General features: G+C 41.8%; 1 protein-coding gene across 2 annotated transcripts in view; it reads right to left on the reverse strand.

Annotated features, from left to right (window-relative positions):
* LOC134220092 (ras GTPase-activating protein raskol) overlaps nucleotides 1–20149 on the reverse strand; it is a 654763-nt gene that overhangs the window by 618620 nt on the left and 15994 nt on the right. For both annotated transcript variants that reach the window (XM_062699064.1, XM_062699063.1), the window contains exon 2: nucleotides 16048–17398. In XM_062699064.1, the coding sequence (XP_062555048.1) occupies nucleotides 16048–16126 (79 nt within the window). In that variant the 5' untranslated portion in view covers nucleotides 16127–17398. The remainder of the gene's footprint in view (nucleotides 1–16047; nucleotides 17399–20149) is intronic.

Here is a 20149-nt window from a genome sequence, read left to right on the forward strand (position 1 = left end):
AATAGCCTCAAAATTAGTATAAATCAAAAATTGGGATCCATCCGGATGGAATGCAACTTCTGGGGGCGGAATACAACAACGCTCGGGCGCGACTATAAAGCAAGTCCATGGCTGGGTTCGATTCTCGGTCTAGGAAATTTCCTGGAATTCCCTGGGCATAAAAGTTCCATAGTAATACGAATGCAAAAATGGTAAACTTTGAACTGTGACAGTGTTAAATGAAGAATAGTTTGCCAGGCGGCAATACAAAAAAAAACAGAACAAAAATAGAAATCTATCGTTCTTTTGTCACAAATTGGATAATTTTGATATCAGGGACAGCGCCCGGCTAATAAAAAAGCCGTGAGTTCATGGACATTTAGAATGCCGTTCATTCGAGTCCACGCATCACGTGGCTCCACCACCTTAGGAATTCTCGATTGCCTTTTCTCTATTTTCTTCCGGTTGCTTATCTCGGGCATTTCATCGAGTCGGACGATAAAAGAAAAAAAAAGTCGGTAAATGCCATTCTTCAAGTAATTCAAACTAATTATACAGCGGCACGTCGTTCTTGGCTTCTTGCTAGAATAGTAGCCTCACATCCCAGTAGAACATATTGTTGATATAGGTATTCGGCATTTGAACCCAGTTCAAATTGTCGTTCACACAGTTGTATAGTCTCTTCAAACGAAAAGTAAATAACTTTACTCTGTATTCTTTTGCTTCTACCGTCGAGGCAAACTGCTCGCTCCAATGAGTTTTATATGCGAAACCATCACACTCCATATTCCCACTGAACATCAAAAGCAAGCAATCCGGGGATGGCAATCTTATCTGGAAGAAACCCATTTCCACTAGGCTGACTTCGAGACACGGTGAAACCGATATCCCATCCAATGCATCCGACGACGAGTGATCCGCAGTGAAAACCTGTGTAAACACGTCATTTCCATGGATGATACTTGAGATGAGGTTTGCAACGAAAAAATGCAACTGCTATCCGACTGCACTGGGGAAGCATCTCGTCTCGACTCCTGTCAGCGCATTGGCCGGGAATCATTCACACGGGATGAATGGCATCAACCTGCGTGAAAAACCACAGCACAGGTCGTACACAGCGGATGTGACCGACCGGCGCGGCGCGGCGATGTTGATTGCTGTGTGGGAGGTTCGAATTCCAAGACAGGCAAAGTGCATTTCGAATGCGATATGTGATATATCGGCTGATGGCTCACTAATGGCGATGGCAGTTCTATTAGTTGGAAATAGGAATAGTGATGTATGTGCTTAATCGTTGAGGTTATGCGCCGATGTGAAGAAAGCAACAGCAATGCTTTGCCATACACAGTGCGGGTGAGAGTAAACGAGCGACGCCGCCGAAAAGAATGAGGGCGCGCGCTCGTGATACAAGTTCTGAAAGGACTAGGTCGATGACGACCTAGGATCGACCGTAGTATAATCTCTGCATAATCGTTACCAAGTTTCTTCTCCTTCTTATTGGCATTACCTCCCCACACTGGAACAGAGCCTCCTCGCAGCTTAGTGTTCATTTTAGCACTTCCACAGTTATTAACTGAGAGGTTTCAGAGCCATGTTACCATTTTTGCATTCGTATATCGTGAGGCTAACACGATGATACTTTAATGCCCAGGGAAGTCGAGACAATTTCCAATCCGAAAATATGCCTAGACCGGCACCAGGAATCGAATCCATCCACCCTCAGCATGGTCTTGCTTTGTAGCCGCGCGTCTTACCACACGGCTAAGGAGGGCCAAGTTTACCAAGTACAAAACATGCATGAGGTTAACCATATCTACATATATGGAAACACTCAATACTCACTGAGTTCTTAAAAAAAAAACTAATACCAGATGAACTTTAACAACTACTAAACAAAATAATATAATAATAATGTAATGTTTAAGAAAAAAATGCGTAAAAAATGATTTCTAAAAAAAAAGTTTTCAACATATTAATTAAATGACATTTTTCTACCGAAATCTTTACTGACCATAAATGCATAACTATTCCATGTAGATAGGAAATTAAGCAAACATGAGGCTGTTATTCATGTTTGGCTGTGTGATAAACTATCGCTTTTCGAAACTGTTTTTTTATTATCCTCCTTACCATATGACCAAGTTACCAACTGACCTCGCTCAAGCTTTCGCTGAGATAACATAATTCTCTTTCTGAGGAAATTGTTGTTACCATACCCATAAACTGCCGTTACTTTTTAATAATATATTCGTTTGCCTTCCCTCAATTCATTAGCCCCAGCATACCACCCTGCCGGCAGTGATTAATTTGTAATGTATTTGGCAATTATCGTCTTCATTTGCAGGCATTGATTGATGTGCCAACAGCTGATAAAGAGTATCACACAAATAGCATCAATGGACACGGTGTAGGAAATGTCAATTACCGTCCTCCTAGCCACGCTTCCCTCCGCGCATAATAGAGGGCTTGGTCACTGTCGGTTGGTGCGCGCATCAAATCATTATAACTGGCCCTCGTTCTGCGGGTATTAAACTCGGACTTCAATCATTCAGCCCCATTTTAGTGGGTCCCCCATTAGTAAAGAGAACGTGCGCAAGCACCGTTACGGTCTATTGTTTCCCTGGGTTCTTCTAATCGCCGGTAAAACTTTTTTCATCGAACAACACCAAATCTGGTGGGCAAGCTTATAACATTACTTTTTCGCTTCTATTTCGAATAAATTATAAATCGCTTTTCTTCGTTTGCGCGACGCCTTTTACTGTCCACTGGTAGCCGCTGGGGGTCAAAATTTTGAACGCGCTCGGTCCCCCCTTTTGTACATCGGTGTATGGTCTTGCAAGTGGCTGTTATCTCGCTTGCGCATACCGTTGCCAATACCTACCGTGATCGTTGTGGTGCTTGTCATCAGAGCGAGTTTACCATTTACGAATTTATGGCTTATGGTGAAACAGCCGGAACGTGACTGGAATATGTGGCGTAGATGAGCCCCACCGGGTCTGTCAATCGAGACGTATTGGGTGTGCGCAGTGAGCTGATCTACATTCGCGGCGCGCGTGGAAACGTCCGACAATAGAGTTCAAAGTTTGGAGTGGTCGTTCGGTACTGTCCGTTGCTGTTCTGGTTGATCTGACCCACTGCCAGTTGTGGATGTTGTTGTTACACCACAGGTGGTTCATTCATAGTATTGTAATTGAGATTTTAAACGACATGGCTGCAGCGTATCTTGGAATACGTTAAATACCATGATCTGTCCCCTTTATGATTAATGATTGAATATGTAAATAGATGATCTCACTATACATTTATGAAGGTCCTAAAATTTAAATTACTACAATCCAAAAGAAATCGCCACTCAGCAGACACTAGATTTTGATTCCTTGTAGTGTTTCTGGACGAGCCAGCCAAATGTTTTCTCTATCGTGTCTCACCACGGGATGATCTTTCGACCTAACAAGCTACCTGCACAGGAGAGTAGACAGTGAACAGTAAAAGCACTAAAACATTCGTAACCTGTTGTCCTACTCGGGGAGTCAAAGTTTGGGTGCGTCATCTCGAAAAAGTTTAGTGTGTAATTGCTGAATGCTGATGACGAAAAATAACTTTCTTTTAATTGATGTCAGGGTTTATTTTGAAAAATTGATTCCATACTTGCATATACACTACCCGCCAATAAGTAGGGTTCCCCTTTCAACAGTATCGGTACTGCGGTACTGAGAAGTCCAGTACGGGTGGTACCGAGAAAATACCGGTACAGGAGTATTTTTATTGATTTTGGAATTTGAACCCTACAGGCTTCCGAATAAACTATTTATTATTAAAGCAGTTTGACTCGAAAACTAAATATTTACTCAAGCAAGAAATTGTTTACCGAACCAAACAAGCTATTATACCAATTTTTCATCCTGAACTTTAGTGACTAGAATGAGGCTCATTGCATTAACTTTGAGTTTGTATTGGTGTTGGATTCTAAAACTTTCGTAAACGAAAATGTGTCAATTAAGAAAATTAATTAATCGCATTCGGATGTTTATAAGACTTTATTTTTTTCAATTTTTCACGAAGTCTGTCCCAAAATCTAATACGCTTTTTGCTCTTCCAACCTAATTCAAAGTAATTGCTGCAGCTCAGAGTTGCTTATTAATGGAGCCATCAGGATTGATTGAGATCTGATAAAGGACCCATCGCAGCAACCCATGCTCGCAGATGGTTGCTTTTGAATTTGCTGTCACGTTTTTGTTCGTTCCCGCAAGTATCAGCCCCTATGTAATAGAAGAAAAAAGTTTAAGTGATCTGAAGTAAGCGTGCCAGCGAAGACGGTGGTGCCAAAGTCTACCCAAAACGCGGAGGGTTACTACCCCGAACAAGGGTAGTGGGGCTGGGAAGCTGAACCCCGGTCAGGTATCTCCAAAACCGGGGGAGGAAGGACCTGGAAAGGTCCGTCCACCCAGGAAAGACGGTGGTAAGGGGTTACGGCAGGCTGAGAGCTCTCAGCCGCACCAGACCAGGGAAATAGAGGGGGATGACGTCTCCTGGACCCTGGTTAAGAACAAGAGAAAACCAAAGACGTCAAGGGCCGAAAAGAAGGCCCAGGCGAACGAGGGTAGCAAGAAGTCTAGGGTAGGCGCCAATCGCTCCAGAGGCGATGCCCTAGTCATCACGGACGAGGCTAAGTACTCGGACGTCTTGAAGGCGATGAGGAGTGACGTCAAGCTTGGTGAACTCGGCGCCGACGTACGTCGAATAAGACGTACTCGGATGGGCGAGATGATCATCGAGCTGAAGCGGGGCGTCTCACAAAAGGGCGCCGCCTACAAGAAGTTGGCAGAGGAAGTCCTAGGCGAGACGGTCAAGGTGAGGGCACTCACGACGGAGGGTTAAGAGGGTCCAAGGGTTAAAGACCTGGACGAGATCACCGAAGTCGAAGAGCTCGTCATGGCACTGCGGCGACAGTGTGAAGTGGAGACACCCACCGCAGCCGTTCGGCTACGGAAAGGTCCGGCCGGGACACAGGTAGCATTGGATCGGCTATCTGCAGCGGACGCCTCCAAGGTAGTCAAGTTAGGGAGCGTCAAGGTGGGGTCAAGAAGCAAGCTCTGTCAACGCTGCGGATTGGAGGGACATAAGGCACAATGCTGCACAAACCCTCCCAACTGTTTGATCTGTTCCAGCAAAGCTGCGGACAGCACGCACCCCATGGGGAGTTCGAAGTGCCCGGCGTTTAAGTGTGCTGCAAAATCACAGTGCAGGTAACGCAGCTAAATCTGAACCACTGTGATGCAGCCCAGCAACTGTTGTGTCAGACAGTTACTGAATGGGGACAGATATCGCCATCATGGTAGATCCTTACCGGGTACCCGCCAGGATCGGTAGTTGGGTCACCGATAGGTCTGAAATGGCGGCGATATGGACAACGGGGAAATACCCAGTCCAATTGGTGTCTTCGACACACGAGGGCTTCGTCATTGCCAAAATCAACGGGGTCTTCTTCTACAGCTGCTATGCGCCTCCTCGATGGTCGATCGAGCAGTTGGGTCGAATGCTAGATTATTTGACGGCTAACTTGATGGGGCGTAGGCCGGTGGTAATAGCGGGGGACTTCAACGCTTGGGCCGTGGAATGGGGAAGCCGATCCACGAATCAACGGGGGCAGATCCTGCTGGAATCACTGGCTATGTTGAATGTGGACTTGGCTAATGTCGCTACCAAAAGTACCTACAGCTGGAACGGGGCCGAGTCGATTATCGATGTTACGTTCTGGAGCCCTGGCCAAACGAGTAGTTCGAACTGGAGGGTAGATGATGGTTACACTCACAGCGATCACCTGGCTACAGTATCGACTAAACGACCAGCATTCAGCGGACGGAAGAAGGGGCGAGGCCTAGCCCTCGTATGTGGAAGACATCATACTTCGACGACGAGGTGTTTAAGGAAACGCTCCGCCGCGAGCACAATACTCTCGGTCTGAGCGGCGAGCAGCTGGTAACAGTACTCTCGCGTGCATGCGATGCCACCATGCCTAGGAAAGTCCACCCTAGGAATGGGAGGCCACCGGCTTACTGGTGGACTCAAGCAATTCCGAACCTGCGCCGCGCCTGCCTACGGGCAAGGAGGCGGATGCAGCGAGCACGCACAGAAGAGGAGCGTGTTGAACGACGGGTGGCGTTCGTGGCTGCAAGAGCCGCTCTGAAAACTGAGATTAGATCAAGCAAATAAGGCTTGCTTCGAGGGCCTGTGTCAAAGTGCCAACGCGAATGCATGGGGTGACGCCTATGGGGTCGTAATGGCCAAGACACGTGGGGGCGATGGCCCCTACAGAGCGGTCTCCAGAGATGCTGGAGAGGATCATCGTGGGGCTCTTCCCACGTCACGACCCAAGTCCCTGGACTCCCTTATCTGAAACGGGTCATTCCGCAATCCGGCGAAGGCGCTTATATTAAAGCCAAACGACGTGCTATAATGAAGGCCAAACGTCGTCTGGACGGAGCAGACCGGGGTGTAGAGGAGCCCGAAGGGCGTCGACCAGAGAATGTGACTTCTCGACCCAAAAAGGCGAAAGGCACCAACCGGACCGCAATAGACTACCAGCCGGCCTGTGTCATGGGCACAAGGGACCGAAAATCCCTGGCAGCTGGTCAGTAGGACAAACTGAAGGTCGAACGCATCTCGACCCGCAAAGAAAACACAGAGGCCTTGTTGGTGAAAACTAATATTAGTTTTATATATACTTATAAGTATAGGTACCCAGAAATCCTTAAATCGATGCGGGCGGCGCTGGGTCAGGACGTGCGAAGTGTAAGACGTACCAAGACCGCTGAGATGATCTTGGTTCTGAAACGCGGAGCGCAAGCTAGTGGTACAGACTACAGGAAGCTGGCCCAAGAGGTATTTGGTGACGGCGTCGAGGTGAGGTCGTGAGGGGCGGAAGTAGCCCTCCAGTGCAAGCAGCTGGACTCTGCCGTCAGAAAACCTCTGTACGCCTTCAAGCAGTCCCTTTGGCACGCAGATAGCCTACCTTAGATTACCGGTTGCGGAAGCCAAAAAGGTAATGGAGCGAGAAAAGTTATTCGGCTGGTCGGTATGCACAGTAAGCAAACTCCAGCCGCCTTCAGTGGACAGGTGTTATCGGTGCTTAGAGTCAGGGCACAAGTCCTACAACTGTAAGGGCCCAGACCGTAGCAACCTGTGTCGTCGTTGTGGTGAGGAGTGCTTCATCTGCGCCAGCAAAAAGCAAGCCTATAACCACGTTATGGGTGTATCTCCATGTCTCATCGGAGAGACAAACAAGACGAAGCCGTGCAAGTAACACAGCTGAATCTTAACCAATGTGCAACTACCCAGCAGCTGCTGTGGCAGTCGGTCTTGGAGTCGAGGACCGATGTCGCCCTCCTGTCCGAGAGCGGAAAAAAATGCCCCACCAAGGTGGCCATTAGAATAGTTCAACCAGATGATCGATAGGCTATCGTCCGACCTAGTGGGTCGTAAGTCGGTCGTCATAGCCGGAAATGTTAACATGGGTCAGCCGCCGCACCAATCGAAGGAATCAAGCGTTACTAGAGGCGCTAACAAAGCTCGATGCAGTGCTAGTCAATGATAGTTCCGCTAGGGCGTTCAGAAGGAACGTGGTCGAATCATGGATTGACGTAAAGTTTGTCAGTCCTGATCTAGCACCATACTGGGACTTGAGGGTGGATGATGTTCACAATGGGTGTGATCATCTAGCAATTCGCTATGGCGTGCACCATCCGAGGTCCAGGGATCCCTGTCAGATCCGTGGGTAGAGGACCAATCACTTCAATATCGAAGATTTCACCGCAGCCCTGGGACTGGAAGTCAACACTGAAGGTATAAGCGGGGATGCATTGGTAGCTGTCTTATGACGCGCGTGCGAAGCCACCATGCCGAGGAAAGCCCTGCCGAAAAATGGCAGACGCCCGGTATACTGTTGCGAAATTGCGGTCCTTCGATCAACCTGCCTCAAGACTAGAGGAAGGATGAAAGAGCGGACCGCCGTGAAGTGCTTCGAGCTGCGAAACTGGCATTTAACAAGGCCATCAAGAGTAGTAAGAGAGTGTGTTTCGACAACCTATGCGAAAAAGCCAACGCGAATCCGTGGGGGACGCCTACAGGATAGTGATGACCATGACCAAAGGGAGCTCTTCACCATCCGAACGGTCCCCGGATAGGTTGGCGAGGATTATCGAGGTACTCTTCCCGTCCCGAGCCACAAGTCCCTGGCCTGTTGCATCGCAAAGCAATCTAGGTGCGGCCAAAATGGTGGCTCCGATGACGAACGAAGCGTTACTGGCGGTGGCCAAATTCCTGGTAACGAACAAAGCTCCAGGGCCTGATACAGTTCCGAACAGCGCTCTCAAGGGAGCAATCATAGCGAACCCGAACATGTTCAGGCTAGCTATGCAGAGAAGCCTTGATGAGTGTAGATTCCCCGAAAGATGGGAAAGGCAGAAATTGCTGTTGTTGCCGAAGGCTGGGAAGCCGCCGGTCGACCCATCATGCAAGTTGCTAGAGAGGATTATCCTCAACAGGCTGACTCCGTACACAGAGGTGTAATATGCGTGGAGGGAATGGTTCGGAACAACATAGCACTACGCTGCGCGTGGGGAGTCACATACAGAATGATTTTATTTTCTCACTTCGTTTCGTACAGAGGCCTCGCTACAACGATACCATGTGGTGCCTACGTGACACTTTATGCTGTGATCATCATAAACAAACGATCGTCAGTTCTACGAACTTTGTATCGATTATGTTTAATGCTGATGTTGCATTCAGTGAGGTCCGTATCCACCACACGCCCTATCTATTTAAATTTAAAAATTTTATATGCTTAGATAAATTTTTAAATGTTCAATCAAAAATATATATATAATAAGTTTATATATGCTTTAACCATGAGTACTCTTTATTAAACATATATATACTATTTATTATTATTGTTTATAATATATGGGGATACACGATTTATATAATAGAAGTTTGCAAACTCAACTAATAATAGTTTTTAAAATTACTGAATAATTGTTTGAGATAAAGAATCTTTATATATTACACATTATTATTATTCATTACAATCGTATCCACCACACGTCCTATGTCGATCATTATCTATTATTATCATTATTATTATTATTAAGATTGTATGGAATTTTTTAATAAAATTTATACTTCTATAACATTATAAATTGTTTTATCCTTGCTTTATGTACTCGATCTATATTTTCACCAATTTGAATGTCTACATTTGCTCCACAATCCTGAACAACTTGATATGGTCCTAAGTAAATTCTGTCTAGCTTTGATCTTGTTTCGTTTTTCAAAAGAATGAAATCTCCTTTATTATAGACCTTTTCTTCTGCTGATATGTTATAATCTTCTACACGCCTTGATTTTTCCATCAATATTTTGTCTTTCACTTCCTTTTGCGATACCTGTAACTTGAACTTAAGTTGTTTTGCATAGTCTTCAATATTATATACTGGATCTACCTTTTCGATTTCTGACAAGTTGGAAGGTAGATTACAAATCTTCCCAAATACTAGTTCATATGGAGTTTTATTTGTCGTTGTGTGTACTGTCGTGTTAAAAGCAAACTGATAATATTTGATCCAATTGTCCCATTCATTTTGAGTATTTCCACTGTATATACGTAAAAAATTCCCTAAATTTTTGTGAGAGTTTTCTAGCCCACCTATAGTTTGATGGTGGTATGCCGTCGAATTTAGTTTTTCAATCTTTAGTAAATTGCATACTTCTGTAAATAGTTTCGACATGAATTCGGTTCCTCTGTCAGTAACTATCTTCATGGGTATTCCATAGTTTAAAATAATAGTTTCGACAAATGCTTTCGCGACTGTTTCCGTAGTTTTATTTTTAATTGCGGTGGCTGTGACATATTTAGTCAGATCGCACTGCGTCGTCAATACATATTGGTGACCTTTTGAACTTGGTAATAATGGTCCTACCAAATCTAGATAAATGGTTTCAAACGCTGATGACGCGGTTGTAGTTACAACCATTGGCGTCCTTCGTTGATTTATAATTTTATTCCTCTGACATAGTTCACATCCTTTTATGAATTCTTCGATATCTTTTTTCATATTTTTCCAATAAAATTTCTGTTTAATTGTTCGTAGTGTCCTTTCTATTCCTGCATGTCCTGCCGTTGGAAGTGTGTGGTAATCATTTAAAATAATCTTTTTCTTTATTTTATCGTCGACGTATTTCAATTCTTTTTTCAACAAATGTATAGTTGGCATGCCCTTGGTTAGATCATTCATATGAATGTCATTATAAAATTTAAGCGCTTTTTCATCTCTTTTTGTAATAATGAGCTCATCGATTTTATATTCCACACAAATTTTCTTAAGCGTCTGCACTATCCGCCGTAGCTGGAGTAATGTTTTCGCTGGTTTAACTATAATTTCATTTTTATATAATGCAATTTTTACTTCCGGCATTCCATGAACATCATCAATTACCATTTCAACGGTTTTACAAGTTTCAAGTTGCTGGCCAGGCATCTTAACGCTCGTGTCAACTGGTGTATGGTTCTTTTTTGATGCGGTATTCTGTGCTCTTGTTGTTATTAGGACTTCTTCTTCAATTCTTTCATGTAATTCTTTCAATTCCTTGATCGATAATCGTGATAACGCATCTGCAACAGCGTTATCTCTTCCCTTTTTGTATAGTATATCAAAATTATATTCTTCCAGTGTTAGTCTGAATTTCATTAATCTACTGGAAGGTTTATTTAAACTGAATAAATAAACTAGTGGTTTGTGGTCAGTAAAAACTTCAAATTTTCTACCATGTAAATAGGAATGAAAATGTTTTATAGCCCATACCACTGCTAGAAGTTCTTTCTCTATTGTTGAATAATTATGTTCGGCTGGGTTTAATGCCTTACTGGCGTATGCAACAGGATTGCCTGTTTTATTCGATAGTACTGCTCCTATTGCATATCCTGAGGCGTCCGTATGAAGATTAAACACATTACTATCTGAGAAATCAGGGTATTCCAATATAGGTGGATTCATGAAATGTTGTTTCAAATTATCAAAAGCACTTTGACAATCGCAGTTCCAGCTGAAAGGAACGTTCTTTCTTGTCAAAATATTAAGGGGTCTGCAAATCTGAGAAAAATTTCTGATATGTTTCCTGTAATAATTTGCAAAAGCAACGAAGCGCTTGACTTCGTCCGCCGTAGTTGGTGTCTGCCAATTTTTAATAACTTCTATTTTTGTGGGATCTGGTTTGATACCTTCTGCCGATATCAAATGACCCAAATAAATTAATTCTTTTTGTAGAAAATTACATTTTCCTGGATTCAACTTTAGATTGACAGCTCTCAATCGTTCAAAAACTGCCATAAGATTTTTATTATGTTCAAAAAGAGTTTTCCCAAAAACTATTATGTCATCCAAATAGATTAAACACATGTCCGCAAGTCCAGACATTGCAACTGTCATCAGACGTGAAAAAGACGATGGACTTATTTTTAGTCCCATTGGTAATCTTTTCATTTGGAATTGTCCTGAGCCGGTTGAAAAAGCTGTTATCGGACGATCCTCTTTCTTAATTTCACATTGATAATAACCTTGAGAAAGATCTAAATGTGAAAAGTACTGTGCTCCTGCTAAGGAGTCAATTACATCTTGAATATTTGGCAAAGGGAATTTATCATCCTGCAATACTTGGTTTATTTTCCTAAAATCGATCACTAACCTCCATTTTTTGTTATCTCCACTAGATTTTTTAGGTACTACCAGAATAGGGCTATTCCATTCAGATATCGCATCTTCTATTATATCGTCCTTTTTCATTTGTTCAATTTGTTTATCAATTTCCTTTTTCTGACAATGAGGTAGTCTATATGGTTTGGTATACACAGGATGTGTATTTGGTTTAACGCTAATCGTTGGTTGATAGATGTGCGTCGTCAATAACTTGTCATTTTTTAAGCAAAAAACATCAGAGTATTTAACACAAATCTTTTTTATCATACTTTTTTCCTCTCCATTTAGATGATTCAAAGGTATTTCTTCTAATAATTCCTCGCAACGCTTTACGTTGTGTCGTTCTATGTCATTTATATTTAATATTGTATAATTTTTAGCTGGTAAAATTTTAGGTTTCAAGTTTTCTAGTGTTATATCCGAGTTTTTAAGGTTCATTATTCTGATTGGGATTTTTCCATTTCTGACTTTAGCTAATGAATTAGCTATGTACACGTATGGTGCACATTCCTGATTCAGTACGATAACTTCTTGACCGTTCTCATTTCCACATTCTACGTAAGTTATCATTTCGGTTCTGGCGGGTAAGTTAACAGAGATAGAATTATTATCTGATAGTGGTATATTCACAATTACATCATTATGCTGAAGCAATAACTGATATTTTTGAAAGTCAATTTTCGCGCCATATGATTTAAGAAAGTCTGAACCAAGTAAGCCTTTTATATTTGGCGGAAGCCTCGGAACAATATGTAATTTAATTGGAAAAAGGGTATTTCCAAACTGTAGACAGGTGTTAATGTAACCTATAGAATGTGAGGTTCCATTAATTCCTCGTATTCTTACTTTCTCCTTTTCGCAAATTTGATTGAGTAGACTTGATGGAATAAATTGTTGATCTAATATACTACATGATGCACCTGTGTCAACAATAAAATTTAATTTTAAGTTTGTCAATAAGAAGTTTGCTCTTAGAATTTTATTCATGGTTGATTCATATGAATTAACGAAATAAATCAAGAACGTTGCTTTCCTGTTCTTGCAGCTGTTGGTTTTCAGGCTGTGCTTGCGAATTTGATCCTGAATTTGAAGTGTTGGCTAAGTTCACTTCGTTTCTCCCACGATAATTTCCTCGTCCTCTACTGGAATTGGAGTTATTTCCTCTGCTGTTAGCATGGAAATTGTTATTGTAATTTGGTTGATAACCGTTATTTCTGCGTGGACCATAATTTCCTCGCCCACGGTTAAATCCGTTATTTCGTCCTCTACCTCCACTGCGGAAGTAGGAGTTATTTCGTGGATAATACCCACGGTTCCTAGGAGTAAATGTTGACCTGGATTGGGATGGACCAGCATACATCCACATAATAGGTTCCTCTTCAGATGTATTCACTTCTAGAGCATCGCTTATTGCTCTCGTAAGTGTGTTCGGGTTTCGCGCTTTTAGGAAGAATTGAGCTCTGTGATCCTTGAGCCCATTGACAAAAGCTTTAACTGCAATTGGTTGTACTATTGCATCAGAAGCTGCTTCGTCACCAAAAGTTCCGTGTGATACGTGTGCTGCAGCGAGTTTAGCGGCTAGTTCACTAATTTCTTGTCCAAATTCACTAATTGACTTTTTATTTTGTTTAACACTAGCCATCTCCGATTCGATGGCTTGCGGGCTAAACTTAATGGAAAATTTTTGTTTAAGTTTAATCTTTACTTCAGCAAGGGTCGTCGCAGTGTTAATTGCACCATGTGCTGGACCAACCAATCGCGTTTTCAAGAATTTAATTATTTCTGCTTCCGATACCCCATCGGAATAATCTTTAAGCAGTTCCATTGATTCAAAAAAAAGTGTAAGTTTATCAGCATCTCCGCTGAATTTATCAATCAGTTTAAGACCAATACTCAAATCAATTTTTGGTGCCATTTCTGTTTTTTCTAATTTCTCCGATAAGAGGCAAGAAAGTTGCGCGTAGACTTCCTGAAGTCTGCGTCGGTAAAAAGAGAATTCTTCCGTCGGGAGTTTATATTTTAGTTGTTGTAAAAGAAGTGTCCCACTATTATAAATATTATCGCAGTACTTCTGTTTCTTTAGAACGTTGGTGCGAATATAATCCCGATTAGGATTCTTTTTCAAATTTGTAAGATTTCCAACTAAGCGTGCAATTAAATCTTGAATTGGTAAAATATCACTTTCCATCAGTTATCAAGTTACCAAAGATTGAAAATATAGAGTGGTATTATTGGAAGTTAATTCAAGCGATAAAAAAAAATCTTTTGACTAATAAAAACACTTTATGGAACGCTTGGATCAATCAATCAACAGAAAAAAAAAATTAACTTTATGACCCTCATTTCATCGACACGATAACACAACAAACGACACAATAAGACAACAAAAATGGTAGTCCTCACAAAATACGTATATATAATTGTTTTCTAATGTATTCTCCAAATTTTTGGATGATAGCTTACTCACATTTAGATAGTGCTTTCGTGGAACGTCTTCCTGCTCGTCCTAAGGGTCCGCTCTCTTCGTCCGGAGGATCTCCTCGATGTCGGTCACCAGTTTCCTCAGATGACACACGTTTTTCTCTTCCATGTTTTCCTGTACCGCAGCGCCGGCCGCCAAGGCGAAAATGTGGTCCATTAATTTATGATGTGCCATGGCCTCTTCACTTGACACTGATGATCGATTTATCAAAGAATCATGCATTCTTTGAAGTTGCATGTAACACAAGGTATATAGAACGTTTCTGGTCGTTGTGGATTCCATTGTGGCTTATCACTGTTCACTTTGATTCGTCCGTGCTTATAGTTCTCATACTTGTTGTAAATCGGCTATGGACTTAGCCATTTTCACTCGTTTCACTTGTTCACAACGCTTGTATAATTTGTACAGCGTTATGGCCAACAACAGGCAAGCTATTGTCAAAATAATAGCTAATTTATAACTGTTCTCATAGTGGAACTCTTCGTGCAGTTCCAACTTATTTAGAATGTTCACTTGTGGGTCACCCGAATTCTGTACTACTTTGGAATTCGGTTTGCCCATTTCACTATTTTATCAAGCGCGCATTTCACTATTTCATCGTGCGTCCATTTCACTAGTTTAAATCACTTAGTTCAATTCAATTTTCCATTCCTCCTGGCAGGATCGCCATGTAATATGCGTGGAGGGAATGGTTCGGAACAACATAGCACTACGCTGCGCGTGGGGAGTCACATAGGGAGCGTCCACAAATTACGTAACGCTCAGAGGGAGGGGTGGCTGAGCGGAGTGTGACGGTACGTACAAAATTTTCAGATGTTTCATACAAAAAGTGTGACATAGGAGGGAGGACGGGCAGAAAATGCACAATTTTCGCGTTACGTAATTAATGGATCTTCCCATACAGAATGATTTTATTTTCTCACTTCGTTTCGTACAGAGGCCTCGCTACAACGATACCATGTGGTGCCTACGTGACACTTTATGCTGTGATCATCATAAACAAACGATCGTCAGTTCTACGAACTTTGTATCGATTATGTTTAATGCTGATGTTGCATTCAGTGAGGTCCGTATCCACCACAGAGGGTACGGACGGTATGTCAAGCAATCAGTTCGGTTTTCGCAAGGGTAAGTCCACGTTGGACGCTATTTATTCGGTGGTAAAGACAGCGCAAGCTGGGATGCCATCACGCTCTCGTTACACCAGCTTAGCCTGCCGGTGGGTCTGTACCGGATTTTGAAAAGCTATTTCCAGAACCGTGTACTATTATACGAGACCGATACCGATCAGAGAAGCCTTCCTTATACCGCAAGAGCTCCGCAAGGTTCAATGCTGGGCCCAGTATGATGGAACCTTATGTATGACGGGGTTCTGAAGCTAATGTTCCCTCCTGGTGTTAAGATTGTTTCCGCAGTATTTCCGCAGGAAATTCGGAAGAATTTCTCAGGAAAAGTCAGATTATTTTCCATTATGAGTTTAGTAGAATTACACGGAGAAATTCAAAATAGAGTCCCAGCGAAATTATAAGAAATTATTAAAATTATTATCCATCGAGAACTTTTTGTGCTGTCAAACATAAAAATAATAAAAATAGCGTGGTTCGGTCTTCAAACTATCTATCCCTATGTATCACCACGCGGTTTCTTGATGACTCTTATAAAATTTTGATGAAAACATTGTTTAAGTTGATGTTGTGTAAGTATATGATTCGCAAGAAATCAACAGTACTGACAGGTGATATGATTCGTATTGATTCAGAACTGTTAAGAAACTGCATAATATCAATGATTGCGATTTCGCCTTATTAAATATTTAACATTATGTTAACTTACCGTAAAAATCCAACCATCCTTCCACTCGGCTGGGAAAATTAATGCAACTGTATCGATTTGGTGCTCTTCTTCGCATCATTTTGATCTCGGTTCCGCAAACGATCGCTCCAAGCTGAGATATCTGTTTGTTTAGTGCCAAATATCCTCCTCGCCTTTTTTCAGACCACTTTTAATATTTAACAATATTTTTCGTATACAGACTGACAGAATTCCAATTCGGTTCACAGATCAAAAAATCACGCATACAATCTGTCTGTGGACCTGTTTCGGTTGTTCCCTTTCCTTTTGTTCACCTTCGCAACACTAACTCCTCCGGTTTCTGCTGCATACCTTCGGCTACTTCTCCTTATGCTGCCAAGGCTTTATCTTCCGCTTTTTTCCCTCAATTCTACTAAATTTGGAAAGAGCGACAGCGAATGAACATATAGCCATAAACAGGGACACTTTGTCACGCCACCCCTCGCTGCCCTCGAGCACTCGTTGCCAGCAGTAGTTTCTTTTATTCCGTGAATGTGATCGATCAATGACACACTTTTCTTCACGTTACTCCTCCACTCCTATCGACCTTTACTTCGCACGCATGCCTTTAATATTTTTTTGCTTTTTATGGTAGTTTCACTTTCGATTTCGCTTCATTTCTTCTTCACTTTTGCTTCTCCGATCTCCGCACCCACAACCAATTGCTCCCACTAGCGATTCAAATATCTTCCGTTATTTTTATGTCGTTTCGTCTTACGATGTCGAAGTGGAATCAAATTTCCACTGTAACACGTGCAAAATCAAAAAGCCTTCACAAACAACGAAAATCAATACCCTCTTCCACCGTATCAACTATCAATTTGCCATATGCAAACACGATTCCCCCTGGGCTTTGTCCTTGTCGCCGGCTCACTTCCGATAAGAGCCAAGTTTCGCTTTCATAAATGACGAACGCCCAAAATGATGATAAGAATCTATCGCTTGGACATGTAGAAATGGTTGTATCGACCCATAATGTCTGCACTGCTGAAATCACTTGTTTCACGGTGATGATGACATTCCCATTAGGCAGGCAGACTACAACAGCATCAGCGTGCCGTATCTGCAGTTCTTGGGGACGTGTATACGGCGACAACCGAAGGGAAGAGAAAATCGATTTCGTATGAATTTCCTAGCAAGCTGCTGTTGCTCGACGCTGCTGACTCATTCCGTTATCCTGTCTCGACGTTGTTCTGTGTGTTTAGTAGCCGCCGCCGCCGTCGTTGTCAGCAGCACTGGCACTGGATGCTGGAGGGATGTGCACTTGATGGTGGTCGTGGCAGGTAATGCGATGCAGGATAGCTCGAGGGTGCACCTCAGTCGGAAGTATTGACTGAAATGGAGAGTAATGAATGGAAGAATTACTTGGAGGATAAATATAAGTGAGGAAGTTGATGCAAATGTAATCGACTGAACAAGTACAAAAGCTACAATTTTCTAACTCTATTGTCAATATTGTCAACCAGTGACAATGTTCAGACGCTAACGAGTTTATATTCTTAGTTTATAAAATAAAATAAGCAAGTGCGTCTTAAAAATGAAAATATTTTTATTAAATTGGTATGGTTCTGATTCTCTGGTTCTGATGAATCGTGCTACTGTATTGGGATTTGTTCTCCAAACTGCAGCGGGTTCTATCACCTCCTGCTGAAGAGGTGTAATTCCCTTTTTGTTAGATCAAAATCATGCCATTTTTTGTATAAACAAACCAGAGTAACCCACCTAGCTGTGATGATAGCCTTCTTGATTCAATCTTTTGGTTTCACCTTGGTGTGATACATAAAAAATTGCCTACCTAACGGTTTTTTGCACACCCCATTAGAGAATCAACCAACCAACATTATATGGTTTGATACACCATTTTCTTCATAGCTTGCGAACGCAATGACCTATTGTGATTATTTTCAATAGTGATCAGCTAGGGTTTGTCCCCCGTCGAATTGTTGTGAGATAATCGGTTGAGGATTACTATGCGCAATGGCTAATGTTTTTCTGTTTTTCATGTGCACACACACCACACACATGCACACGAACAGACAGACATTTGTTCCGTTCGACGATCAGAGTCAATTGATAATTAGCATCATGGGTCTCCAGGCCTTCCATAAAAAGTTCGATTTTGGAGTGAAATAACTTTTTTGTACGCGAGATGAAAAAATGTGTCAGTTGTATGAAAAGCACTCAACTGAAATTTTGCACAGTTATTAGAGAAGGCTCATTTATTATGTATAATTTGATTGGACGTCAAATATAAAAAAGGGCAGATGAGGTAAGGAAACCATTTCCATTAGAAGTTCCACGGTCCATAAAACTTATCTGGAACATAGAATCAAAACATTGCACAGTGGAAAAAAAATCAGCAAAAAGAAGCATAATTTGAAAATCTCTATACGCATAATCTTACCAGCAATCGAATGCATGCAGTGGGTGCTGACTATAGATAGTGGAATATATAGATGAGCGAAGATAAATCCTCTGTCTCCAAACGAACTGTCAAACGTGTCTCCAAACGAGCATGACGTCACGATTTCAATGGAAACGTTAAGGGCTGTGACGTCATATGCACGTGTGCACGGGCAAAAAATCGACTCAGCCATGCTTTCGCTCATCTATAGATTCTACTATCTATAGTGCTGACTGATAATATCCGGTGCAAGTTGTTTTTTTAGGATTTTGTATCTCTTATCTTGGGTACGGTGGTCTACAAAATACATAAAATTGATTCAAACCTTAATGCAATAATACTTTCAACCCTCTTTTTCTTCCTTTTCTTCTTCTTATTGGCATTACATCCCAACACTGGGACAGAGCCGTCTCGCAGATTAGTGTTCATTAAGCACTTCCACAGTTATTAACTGCGAGGTTTCTAAGCCAGGTTACCATTTTTGCATTCGTATATCATGAGGCTAACACGATGATACTTTTATTTATGTGATTTATTGCTCATCAGATATTTTTAAATAAAGTGAGAAAAATATTAACGAACTTAGTATTCAGAAAGAATATAAAATCGGCTATAACAATTATTATAAAAATCCTGCATTCTTCCATAAGTTTAAGAAAACTAGAACCATACATCTGAATTTCTAAACAAATCTCTCTGAAATAATATTTATTATGAAATAAGCAGAAAAATCAATATGCAAGCTTTCTCCAGGAATTCCTTCGACAATTGCTTCTGGCATTCTATCCGAAATTCTATCAGGGATTCTTTAGGAATGCCTCCAGCAACTTCTTCGGCAGTGTCTTCAGGAATTCCACCATAAATGTTGCCGGGAATTGATCCGAAAATTCCACCATTATTTACTCCAAGAAAATCTTCACGAACCTCTGCAGAATTCCCTGCAATAATTCAAATAATTTCGTGCTGTTTCCCAAAGTTTTTAAGAATAAGAATCTTCTTCTTCTCTTCTTCTTCATTGGCATTACATCCCCCACTGGGACATTGCCGCCTCACAGCTTAGTGTTCATTAAGCACTTCCACAGTTTTTAACCCCGAGGTTTCTAAGCCAAGTTACCATTTCTGCATTCGTATATCATGAGGCTAGCACGATGATACTTTTATGCCCAGGGAAGTCGAGACAATTTCCAAGCCGAAAATTGTCTAGACCGGCACCGGGAATCGAACCCAGCCACCCTCAGCATGGTCTTGCTTTGTAGCCGCGCATCTTACCGCACGGCTAAGGAGAGCCCCTTTAGAAAAGAATAATGAAAGAATAAGAATACTCCGTGGAAATTCCGCAGAATTGCCAGTAAACATTCCTGAGAATTTCACGAAAAATCTTCAAATTTCTTGTGTAAATTCCATAAAATTTTCCGTGAATTGTTTCGAATAATTTCTAGTGAAAATTTCAAAGAATTTCTCCAGGAATTCCACCGGAAATTTATACAGAAATTAAACCGAAAATGAAATCAACAATGGAATTTCCGGAGGAATTCCTAGATTAATTCGCAATGAAATCCTGAAAGAATTCCGGTGGAAACTTCAAGATTTCCACTGGGAGATCCTCCAGGAGTATCTCCGAAAATTCCTCCTGACATTCTTCCAGGAGTTCCACCGGCATCTCCACCAAGAATTTCTCTA

This window comes from Armigeres subalbatus, chromosome 3 (assembly GCF_024139115.2).
Source record: "Armigeres subalbatus isolate Guangzhou_Male chromosome 3, GZ_Asu_2, whole genome shotgun sequence".
Taxonomy (NCBI): domain Eukaryota; kingdom Metazoa; phylum Arthropoda; class Insecta; order Diptera; family Culicidae; genus Armigeres; species Armigeres subalbatus.